The sequence below is a fragment of the Octodon degus genome, unplaced genomic scaffold (assembly GCF_000260255.1).
Source record: "Octodon degus isolate 3935 unplaced genomic scaffold, OctDeg1.0 scaffold00008, whole genome shotgun sequence".
Classification (NCBI taxonomy): Eukaryota; Metazoa; Chordata; class Mammalia; order Rodentia; family Octodontidae; genus Octodon; species Octodon degus.
This window is the reverse complement of record NW_004524584.1, coordinates 7,789,792-7,801,249: the sequence shown is the minus strand read 5'-3', so window position 1 is coordinate 7,801,249 and position 11,458 is coordinate 7,789,792. Positions and strand designations below refer to the sequence as shown.

The 11,458-nt window shown below is 47.4% G+C and overlaps 1 protein-coding gene across 1 annotated transcript in view; it reads left to right on the top strand.

Annotated features, from left to right (window-relative positions):
- Nucleotides 1–310: 310 nt before the first annotated feature.
- Nucleotides 311–11,458, top strand: part of LOC101561970 (inhibitor of carbonic anhydrase) — a 37,066-nt gene continuing 25,918 nt past the window's right edge. The window contains exons 1-7 of the mRNA XM_023704416.1: nt 311–443; nt 1,589–1,750; nt 2,934–3,081; nt 3,865–3,920; nt 6,721–6,899; nt 9,369–9,540; nt 10,521–10,666. Of these exons, the coding sequence (XP_023560184.1) occupies nt 311–443; nt 1,589–1,750; nt 2,934–3,081; nt 3,865–3,920; nt 6,721–6,899; nt 9,369–9,540; nt 10,521–10,666 (996 nt within the window). The remainder of the gene's footprint in view (nt 444–1,588; nt 1,751–2,933; nt 3,082–3,864; nt 3,921–6,720; nt 6,900–9,368; nt 9,541–10,520; nt 10,667–11,458) is intronic.

Genomic DNA, 11,458 nt, shown 5'->3' with positions numbered 1-11,458 from the left:
CATTACTAGGATTCAGCAGGGAGTGGAATAAAAATGTCCTCACTTGCATAGAGCCTGTATTACACAGGGGAGGAAAAAACAATGAGCCACATATGTCAGATGGTTGAGAAGGCCTAAGAAGAAAGAGTGGAATCCAGAACACAAGAGATGATAACATTGTGAGTGAGGTCTGTGACAGCCTCACACAGAAGTAGACATTTGAGCATAGACCAGGGGAGGTGATGGATGCCCAAGCCAGGAAGTGTGGATGGGACAAGCAGCCCTGGGAGAGGACTGAGAAAGTCTTCCGCAGAGGCAATGGGTGCAATTAATGGTCTGGTGTCTTCTCTTTCAGGCAAACAAAGCAGATGCTGCAACTATTGATGGAGGTTTGGTGTTTGAGGCCAGCTTGGCCCCCTACAACCTGAAACCCATTGTAGCAGAGTTCTATGGGTCAAAAGACGGTGTGTTCTCCCCGGGAACCCAGGTTGGCGGTGTGACATTGCAGTCATTGGGGAAGGCAGGGGCTCTGTCAGCATCCTACTGGCAGGCAAACAAAGTTTGTGGCGCTCTTTGGATGACTGTCACTGATACTGACCCACAAGATATTGGCTCTTCCCAGGCAACTGCAAACTTTGTTCATCCTGTTGGAAATGCCTTGGGTGCTCTAGGGGCATACACAGCCTGGGAAGGGGCTGCTATCTAGAGTCCATCACTAAGTATAGGGCTGCACTCATAGGAGGCCCATCTCTGGAAGGAGAATGCAAGGACCTGACTGTCTCTTCCCTACACTGTCTCCTCCATGTGCTGCAGTATACAGGCATGTGTATGTTTTGAGGAGAGATTCTTGGGGCATCAATGAATGACCTTTGCCTTTTTCTTATACTTTTCCATCAGCCTGGTCTGTGTGAACCACCTCTAATTTGCAGGGCCCTGGCATATGCCTGGGTCTCCCCTGCATCCTTCCTCTCACACTTTTACCTTTGTGACCGGGCTGTAGATACAGCAGCAGAGAAGCAGTAATCTCAGTGCCTGGGAGCTGAAAGCCCTCTCTGAGTACACCTGCAGGCCCTGTGCTAGAGGGAGCCTTCAAAATTTCCATCTCAACTGGCAGAAAAATAAGTATAGTTGCCTCTACATTTATGGTGGGGTTATGTTCTAATAAACTCATTTTAGACTGAAACATTCTAATCTTAAAATGCAGTCAATAGACCCAATTCACCAAACATCTTGCTTACTAACACAGTCTTGGTGTTTCCTCTTATGATTACATGGCTCCCTGCCACTGCCCAGAATCATGAAAAATAATTGGACCACGTGTCAATAGACTGAGAAAAGATCAGACTGAAAGACTGGTTTTTACCAACTGTGTGTTGCTTTCACACACTGAAAAATTTAATGATACAAAGCCTAGCTATTGAAAGCCAGGAGCAACCTACGTGTTCATTGCCTTGACAAAGTTCAGTTTTCTCTTTTCTTTTCTCTGTGCTAACCATGGGATGGCGCAGACCCTAGGACCCTCCAAAATTCCACATTGCACACTCTGGAAGATCAGTAGTGAAGATGTGCCATCTTTCTCTGTTCCTTCTTTCTCTTTGCTCCTCTGCAGATCCACAAACTCACTATTACACTGTGGCTGTGGTGAAGAAAGGAACCAACTTCCAGCTAAACCAGCTTCAAGGCAAGAAGTCCTGCCACACGGGCCTGGGCTGGTCTGCTGGTTGGATCGTCCCCATTGGCCTGCTGCTTCCCTCGGGCTCTCTTGAAGCAGGTAAGTCAGCAGGGGTCGGGTGTCCTCAGACAGCGCTCCTGCAGCAGCTGCCAACATGGTTCCTGTGCAGGTCGTAGAATCACTGTACTGTGTGCATGTTCTATGTTTTCCAAGATGGTGTGAGGGTGTGTGCACCAGTAACCTATGGAATCTAGGGGCGGAGTATTCTCTTTCCTCAGGAAAGGTGCTTCTGTCTCTCTGCGCTCCTACTGGTTCTGCCCTGCTGGAAATCCCAGAAGCTTGGCTTGACAGGGGCCATCCTTGAGACCCACTCAGGAAGGCCACCTTCCTCCCAGCTTCCCAGGAACTTTCACTGGGGCTTCCAGTCTCACTGCAAGCACCTCAGCCTTCTGTGCCTAAGGTGAAGGCTGAGCTTACGGGTAAGGTAGGGTTGGCTGCTCAGGTGCCAGCTTCTTATTCAGTTGTGATTGCCAAGGTGAGCCCGTGAAGATGATGGCCAAATCCTGCTCTCTGAAAAAGTGTCTCTTTTTGAGCTCTGCCAGTCTCTGCAATATATTTTTTTCTTGGCCATGATAAGGACGAGTGGTGGCAGGGATCTGGTGAAGTGCTGTACCTGGCACACATCTCTGGCCATATCATTCCCCTTTGTAGGGTGTTTACTTACCTCAGGGAGAGGTATTGCTGGACATCTTTCTGAGCAGTTGTCCATTATACCTCCTGCCCCTTCACCGCAACCTATCCCAGCTCTGTCCCAGAAGAAGGACCCCAAGAGCCACCACAGCTCCCAGGGGCAGAAGGGAAAGTGTGGCGGGCCTGTGTTTTGTGATAAAGAATGGCTTTTGGAGGCTGGCTGACCCACAAGTGCTCTTGCCCTGTTCAGTGTTCTGTCTACTCCCTCGGGGCCTCAGAGTTGGTGCGTTAGCCGAGTGAGTGGAACTAGGCCACAGCTTGAGTCAGTGTATGTCAGCTGCTGCCACACCTGTATCAGGTAAACCGGAAACATTTTCATAGGCTTGAGCTGTGAGCCCACGCAAAACAGTGTGGTATCCAAACACCCAGGGACTTGGGGCATCACTCACTCTGGCATGCTGCACTCTGTTTCCCAGCACATCCCCGGGAAGTCAGCAGACCTGGGACTCTTAGGGCCACTGTCTCGCATGTGCACATGACCCTGAGGCCCTTGTGGGCTCATACCTTGTGATCCATGTGTCTGGTTGAGCAGGCGTGGCCAAGTTCTTCTCTGGAAGCTGTGTCCCCTGTGCGGATGAAAAGAAGTTCCCCAGCCTGTGTCAACTGTGTGCAGGAAAAGGGACTTCCAAGTGTGCCTGCTCCTCTCACGAACCATACTTTGGCTATTCAGGTGCCTTCAAGTGAGTGAGATCTGCTTGATCATCCTCCTTCTGCCTTTGGGGTGCAAAAGCACAGAGTAGACGGGCCATGCCCCAGGTACCAGAGTGTCATTGTAACAGCCAGGGTCCTGTGTGCCTCCACTGGTCTACCTTCACTCCAGACCTCTCTGTGTGGGACTCCTCAGGTCTCCCCAGAGCTTGGTGCCTGCTGTGTTACCCTCCAGGGCTGAGGGACAGACTTGGACCTGCAGACCCCGGCCTGGGCTCTTGGTGGGGCCAAGGCCAGGGCCTGCCAGTTTTCATCCTGCTGAGCATTGCCAATGTCAGGGAACTGTTGCTGCCTCGTCCCCTGCAGGAGCCTCTGTGTACTTTGTACTCTATAAGAGAAATGGGTACTGCTCAAAACTCTCTAGTTCTCCCTAGAAACTGACTGGAATCCAAGATTAACCAATGACCTTATCCTCCATGTAACTGATTTTATGCAAACAAAATCCCCCCCTCCTTTTTTTTTTTTTTTTTTACTGCTTTCCAAGGGGAAGGTAAGGATCTTACCTACCATCCCTCCACAGAGGTGCTGGGGATATCATTTCTAGGGCTCTTTCTGGCTTCTGATCTAACTCTAGTATAGGGTTCAAAGGCCCCTCAGAGAAGTCTAGCCTCTGTGAGGAGGACAGATGCCTTGGAAAATTGGGCAAAGCCCTAATGAGCCAATAGTCAGGAAGACCTTCAGCTGGTCTGCACCAGAGATGGGTGAGGCTTGTGTGCCAGGTGAGGGGCTAACCATCATGTTGTCCTGCTCCTCAGGTGCCTGGAGGATGGCGTGGGGGATGTGAGCTTTGTACGGCACCTGACAGTGTTTGGTAAGTGCTGGATGACCCTATAGCTTTCCTTACATCTAAAGATGAGTGATGGTGAGAGGTTTAATCCACAGCACAGTTTGTGTTTCTGTTGTTTGTACTTCAATGTCCAGTTTGTACCTCTCGGTTCATGTCCTGCCAAACATCTTCCTGCATCAGGGACCTGTGTCTGCCTCTCTCCACTTCCCCTAAAGCCTCTGCAGGGATCTTTCTGTGTCCAGTGAGCAAGTTTTCTGAAACTTTAAGCTCCTGACCTTTGTTTTGTGTTGTGTTTTGAGATTCTGGAGATGCTAGGAAGCGCAACACCCCTGAACTATTTTCTAGCCCTAAAGTCAAGCTTTAATAATCAATTCTCTGTCATTAAAATGTCAATTTCAAAGTTAATCGCATCACATTTACATTTCATTGTGTATGTCTCCTAAGTGCTCCAAATATCTCAAGCAAACACATCTTAAGAAATACGTAAATATTTCAGAGTTTGTTAGCACATTCAGAGTTAAATTTGTGCAAGGTTTTATTACCGCAGACAAAAATAAATGCCTTCCTTGTTGTTGTAGTTTCACTTTCACATGAGTGTGTGTGTGTGTGTGTGTGTGTGTGTGTGTGTGTGTGACTAGTGATTTAACTAGGGTCCTGTGCACGCTAGGCAAGTAAGTGCTCTACTACTGAGCTGTATTCCCTACTATATTTCTCTATTTGGAAGAAAAAGAAAACCTTTTTAGTATTTTAGACAATTCGCCGGATGCAAACAATAAGGGAGCACTTTAGATAAGTAGAGTTTGCAGTTTCTAGGTTTTATATCTAGAGTTCATATTAAATATCTATCTGTGTCACTCAAAATTTTAAAAACTCAAACGTGCATTCGTAACAAATGTCTGCTACGTAAAGGGGGATTTTCAGACCTGACAAGTTCTGCTGGCCTCAGTTCCTTGCCACCCCGTGTCCTTTTCGAACAGGACGATTCCCGTGTCCTTTTGCTCCTTTCAACCCCTCGCAGTTCACTGCTCACTCATTGTTGCATACCGACCTGGTCTGTCCACACTTTGGCAACTGAAGCATATCTTATTATCAACCGTTTTAATTAGTGGGGTCACCCGTGGGTCTCATTTTTCAGCATCAAGTTGTTCCAAACAATTGTGTCCTTCAAATGCTCCAGTTACCACAGTTAGGCCCATGAGCAGCACTGTTCAGCATGCACCCCAAAGAACCTAGAAATGTCTCCACTTTGTTGCAGTGGCAGGTTATCCTGGCCATCCTGATGTGACCTGTGCCAAGGTCGCTTTTTTGTTCTTCTGTAAGACCCTGCTTGGCTTTTAAGGATCATACTGAGGAGACTACACGCTGGGCCTTCGGGCACAGTGTTGGTGGTGAGCTACCGCTGGGCCCTCAAGTGACCAGTGTTCAAACATTATTTCTTTCTAAGATCATTACATCACATCAGTTTGTTATGTTTAATTTTAACATTAGCAAATCATTTTTTCTTTTAATATAAAATATTTATTTATTGATTTATTTGTGTGACAGGGTCTCACTTTGAAGTTTAGGCTGGCCTTGAGTTTACTATGTAGCCCAGGCTGGCCTCGACTTCATGGTGATCTTCCTGCCTCAGCCTCCTGAGTGCTGGGATTATAGACATGTGTCACCATGCCTGGTTTAAATTATTGTCTGTATAACATGCGGTGTTAAAAATGTAATCATTCTGAGGATCTAGTTGTACCATGTGACTTTCAATATGAGGTTTTATCAGCCCCATAGATCTTCTGTGTCAGTTTGCCAGGGCCATCAGAACTAAGTACCACAAAGTGGGAGGTCGCAGCAGCAGAAACATATCGTCTCATAGCTCCAGAGGCTGGGCTTTCAAGGGTAAGGTGATGGCAGCACTCGTTTTTCCTGAGGCCCGTGAGGGGGACTTTGTCCCTGCCTTCCTCCTAGCTGGCTGGCTGGCGTTGGTGGTCCTTGGCCTGAAGAAACATCACCCCACTTTCTGCCTTCATGCCCATATGGTACTCTCTGGTCATGCAGGCCCGTCCACACGTCCCTTTCTATAAAGACACCAGTAATATTGGATTAAGGGCCCATTTTATTCCATTATAACTTCATTTAACTAATTGTACCTACAAAGAGTCTATTTCTAAAATAAGGTCCTATTCTGAGGTACTGGGGATTAGAACTACAACCTATAAATGTGTTGAACCCCTGATACCTCCTACTACACATACAAAGGGAATCAAGAGGCCTTTTTCTTTACACCTCTAGAGCATTCTGGGCCACTAGGCCTTCTTCCATTTCTCATCCTGCTCACTGCCTCCACAGGAATGCTATTATTTGGGTGGGGGACCTGGATTGTCCTAGAGTGTGGCAGGGTATCAGTCCCAGACTCGCCGAGATGTTGCCAAATTACCTTAGCTCTCGGACTCTGATTCTTCATCCTGAGAATGGGCTAATTCTATTATTGGCCTCTGCCAGTTGATATGAAAATGAGACGAAGCCAAGCAAGGACACCCTGAGCACAGTCTTTGGTGGACATGAGGGCTCAGTGCACATTTACTGTCATCTTCCTTTGGGCAGGGCTCCAGAGAAGTGGGGTAGGGGGTGCTTCCTGCCCTGTGCCTACCTTAGGTAAGATTTTGACCCCAGCGTTCTACTGCCAAGACTGCCGGTTCCTCCTCTGTATGAATGTGTTTGCAAGAGATTTTGTCTCAGTCACATTCAGGGTACATATTTTGTGGCCCAGTGAGGAGGGGGCATGGCAGCTCATGGCTCTACTGTATGCAGTCACCTCCTCTTGTCCTTCCCTCCCCAGAGGTCCTGCCTGACAAGGCTGACAGGGACCAGTATGAGCTGCTCTGCCCAGACAACACCCGGAGGCCGGTGGATGAGTACGCGCAGTGTCATCTGGCCAAGGTCCCTTCTCACGCTGTTGTGGCTCGGAGTGTGGACGGCAAGGAGGACTTGATCTGGGAGCTCCTCAGCCAGGCCCAGGTACCCGACCTGCTGTGCTCCTCTCCTGCTTGGATTTGAAGTTTTCCTCCTTGTTTTCTTGCCACTCTAGACAACTTTGTTCATCTAGGACAGGGTGAAGGCCTTGCACTGCATGACCCTTTCCCCTGGAAAGGCATTCAATCTGTACTTACTGTAGATTGCAGGTGCTGCGGAGCCCTTGATTGGCATTATCAACTCAGAGCCTAAAGCCTCTCTTTGGAAGCTCCTCTTGCCTCATATTATTGATTTCAGTTCTAAACAGGTCTGTAGGATACAGATCAGATGTCCCCTCCACCTCTTCCATGAAGTGCTCCCCATTACCTCACTGGCCTGTGATCCCTCCCCCCTGACTTCCTTCCTGCAGGGCCCAGAGCACACAGATCTGTCCTGCTCCAATGTCCATCTCTTCCAGCTTGCTCCCTGTCCTGTCTATGTCAGCACTCTCTGTTCAGTGCTAGGGGATTCAGAGATGAACTAGAAGAGACTTGACCCTGAATCACTTGAGATGAGCATGGGAGGCACAAAGACTGCAACAAGGAATTGTCAGCAGATGGAACAGCACAATCTGGGTTCATCTAGGACAGAGTAGGAACTTTGTAGAAGAGGGAGAAACTGATGTGAAGGGTGTAGCTAGGAAGATTCCTTAGCCCTGGGGAGTAAGCTATGTGCACCCAAAGGAAGTATGTGTTGGGGAGCAGTTGCCAGGGGGAACAGCAGGTGACACTTCATGCAAAGCCTCTGCAAGAACAAATGTCAGTTACTTAAGAAACATAGATGGGTGCTAACATCAGCTATAGTCAAGAATGGCTTTGGACCAGGCAGCTGGCATCATAAGTAAAGGGCCTTTTGCTTTTTTAGGCCAGGAAGGAGAAGGGGCCAAGAACTGACCAACTGTGGTAACTTTTAATTTTGTACCTTTAACAATAGAAGCAAAATCTACAGTTATATAACAGAACTGATCATAAGTTGGGAGTTTGTATGCAAAGTGTTTCACCTTGGTAGAGTGGTTTTACCCTGTGGTGGGGAAATTTAAGAAGAACAGGAGATGGAACAGAGATAACTGAAAAGAAATCAAGTAGAAGCCAACCTAGAGTCCATGGGATGATCACACAAGCTTTGGGAAAGTGGAGAAAAGGGCATAAAAGAAAGAATGAATAACCAAGGGGTTATTAAAGTTGACCAGAAAGAAGATGAATAGATTAGAATAAAAATGCAGGTAAGAGACTGAAAAAGAAAAAGAAAAAGAAAAAGAATGGGAAACAAACAGTAAAACAAATTGGAAAAAATAGCAAAAAAGAAGGGGAATAAAATAAAATAAATTTCTCTGGTGTTCACTGAGAATCCAAAACTACTGGATAACACTGCCATGTTTGAAGTAGAATTTATGCTGAATTTTAGGCTGATCTTGACTTCCAGATTTGGGAGTCTGGGGCCAAAGACTCAGCCAGTACTTCCTGTATGTCTCTTAGCAGCTTCCTCCTCCTTACCCTGTTTCTCCCAGTACCTCTCTCCTAGTGGCTGTGCTGTTTCCAGGCAGAGACAGAGGGCTTTTCCCAGTCCTGTGCACCACTGGCTCCTCCTGGCCCTTGCTCACCCTGTGATTTCACTCCCACTGGCAAGTCTCTGTCCTCTCAAGTCCTCCTTGCAGGGTGGGTTGGGATGCTGTCATGTGCTCTGGTCCCCTGTTCCTGCTACTGCAGTCCAAAGCTGCTCAGTCCCAATTCATGCTCCTCTCTGAGGTGGGTGCTAACATCCCATCCGCTGCTTTACAAGTTCTGCTGTGACTGTCACTAGCCTCTGTTGTAGTTTGTAACTTCCTCAGGTGAAATGCATGCGTGCTTTGGGGTGCCTTTCTGCTCCCACCATGGGCACCATGGGGACAGCCCAGAGCTGCATGGTCCTGACGTGGTGCAAATAGAACTGCAGCTGAGCAGGTGGAGGATTGTCAATACCCCTTTGTAGAACCTGGATAGGTTGGCAACACAGTGCTTGCCTAGCACATAAGGCCCAGAGGGGAAGAGAAAGGGGAAGAAGGGGAAGAGGCAGGCTGTTGTCATCTCTAATTATACTGCTCCAGCTAGGGTGTCAGATTTGTTTTAATCCATTGTTCTCACTTCTGTAGCCATACTGAGAAGCCCTGGGATAATAACCTCACCACACCCCAGCACCAAGAACTGGACGCTGAGTCAAACAGATATCAAGATCACACAACTAATTGGAAAAGGAGGATCTTGGGATAGATCCTTCTCTGTCTCCTTCCTAATTCCCTGCACCCCTCTAACCACCTCCATTTAATAATCTTAGAGCATGGTTCACTTTAGGTAACTGAAACCATGGAAAGTGTCACTGTGGATAAGAGGGGTGACTAGGTGTCCCTCCCTTTCTGTTACTTTACCTGGCTTCAGGTGTGTTTTACTTTTACCTTGAGGCCAGTCCCTGCCTTCACTCTTTCTTTTACCCTTTGAACAGAAATACTTCGGAAAGGACAAGTCATCAGAATTTCAGCTCTTCAGCTCCCCTCATGGGAAAGACCTGCTGTTTACTGATGCTGCCCATGGACTTTTAAGGGTCCCCCCCAAGATAGATGCCAAGCTGTTCCTTGGATATGAGTATTTTTCTGCCATTCAGCATCTGAAGAGAGGTATGTAAGGGACTTGGAAGAACCTGGCCAGCCTGGGCAGCGTGACAAGTTGGGCGACATTGATTGAGGCTCTCTCAGTGCCTGTAGAACTCACCTGGCTTTACTGGCTCTCAGAGTTCACAGGAGCCCCCAAGTGAGCTAGGTTATGGGGAAACTTTCTGCTGAGCCTAAGTGACTTGATTAGAAAAGGTATTTTTTTTCTTCCGATCCTACTCTTCTTCCTTCCCTTCTCCTTCTCTCTTTCCTTCTTCTTCCCTTTTCTCTTCCCTTCTGGGCCTTATACATGCTAGGCAAGCACTGTACTGCTGAGCTATCCAGCCCCTACAAAAGGGTATTGAAGATCTTCATTTAAAAAAATTTTTTGAAGATCTTCATATTGTAGACAACCTGTGTAGCTGCAGTTCTCTTTGACAGGGACAATATTCTGTTCTAAACTTAAGTGGGACCACAGCCACTTCCACCATCAGATGCAGAACTAGAATAGAATTCCAGGGGTCTTTAGTCTGGCTCCTTCCTTTTAATGGATTCCCACAGTTCATTTCTTCCATCCTCTCTATATTCCCCCTGTATAGTTAACCCATAGTTACTGAGTGTCTACCAAAGGGCATCCCAAGTATTAGATGTGGCAAATAAAGATACTGTGTGAGAAGAACAAGTAACCCCAACCCAAAAGGAGACTGAATCTTCAGTGGGGCCTTCTCCTTGCATCTGAGGGAAACCCCAGAAGGGCCCGGTTTTGGTCGGAGCTCTGAGGCCTCTGTGGGAGATGATACCTGATGTCAGGTCTGCAGGAGCAAGGAGGCCTGAGGTCATGTCTGCAGGAGACTTCACTGCTTTTCCTGAAAATTCCTGCTCTTCCTGACACTGGGGGTACAGAGAAACAGGAATGAGACAGGCAGCTCTGCTATCAGTGAGAACCCTGTTGGGAAGCTCTGTAGCCATTTGGGCTTCCCTTGAATATCTGCTCTACTCCACTCCAGGTGTGGAAGTCTCCCCCCAGAGGGTGCACTGGTGTGCAGTGGGCCGCCATGAGAGGGCCAAGTGTGATGAGTGGAGTGCGCTGAGTGGTGGCGCCTTGGCGTGTACCACAGAGGATGTCCCTGAGGACTGCATTGCTGCTATCATGGTAAGGAGGGGACCCTCTTCCATAACTGAGCTCAGGCTCTCAGATACTCAGGGACTACCAGGCTGGCATGAGTGAGGCCTTCTTCAAGTGCTTTCTTCTCAGCCTCCATTCTAGTGCTTGTGTGTTGGTTGTCATCCTCTGAAGCTCTATCTTACCCACCCCTTGTGCCACTTCAGCTCAGAGACAGCAGAATTTCAGAGCCAGCCAAGACCTGGACTCCTTGGGCCTCCACTGGGGAGTCCAAGGAACTTTGGGTGTGTCCTGTCCACAAGCCTTAGACAGTGGGGGGTACATGTAGAGTGTGGCCAGAGCCACTGTGGGCTGGGAACACAGAGCAACATTTTCAGTCCTTACTTTTATTTCTGATCTATAAAAAATTACATGATGAACAATGAAAAATAGTTAAAATCACTCATATTTTCATCATTCAAAGATTATGACAATTTCTGAGTGATGAAATTGTGCTTATTATTGACTTTCCATTTTTCTCTGAGCAATTAATAGTTTTGTGACCAAGAAAAATGAATTCAGAAATGAATGATGTGGCCTAGGGAGATGGCTCAGCGGAATAAGCGCTTTCCTGGCAAGAGCAAGGGCCTGAGTTCAATCCCTGGTTCCGCAAAAAAAAAAAAAAAAAAAAAAGAGAAATGAATGATGGAAAACCTGATAAACTTAGGAGACTGGACAAATAGTCTTTCTTAACTTGAGAAGATCCTAATCTTTGTAAACCTCCTGGGATCAACTTGTAAGATTAAGAACTCACTAGTTACACAATCTCTTAAAATTGTCAAT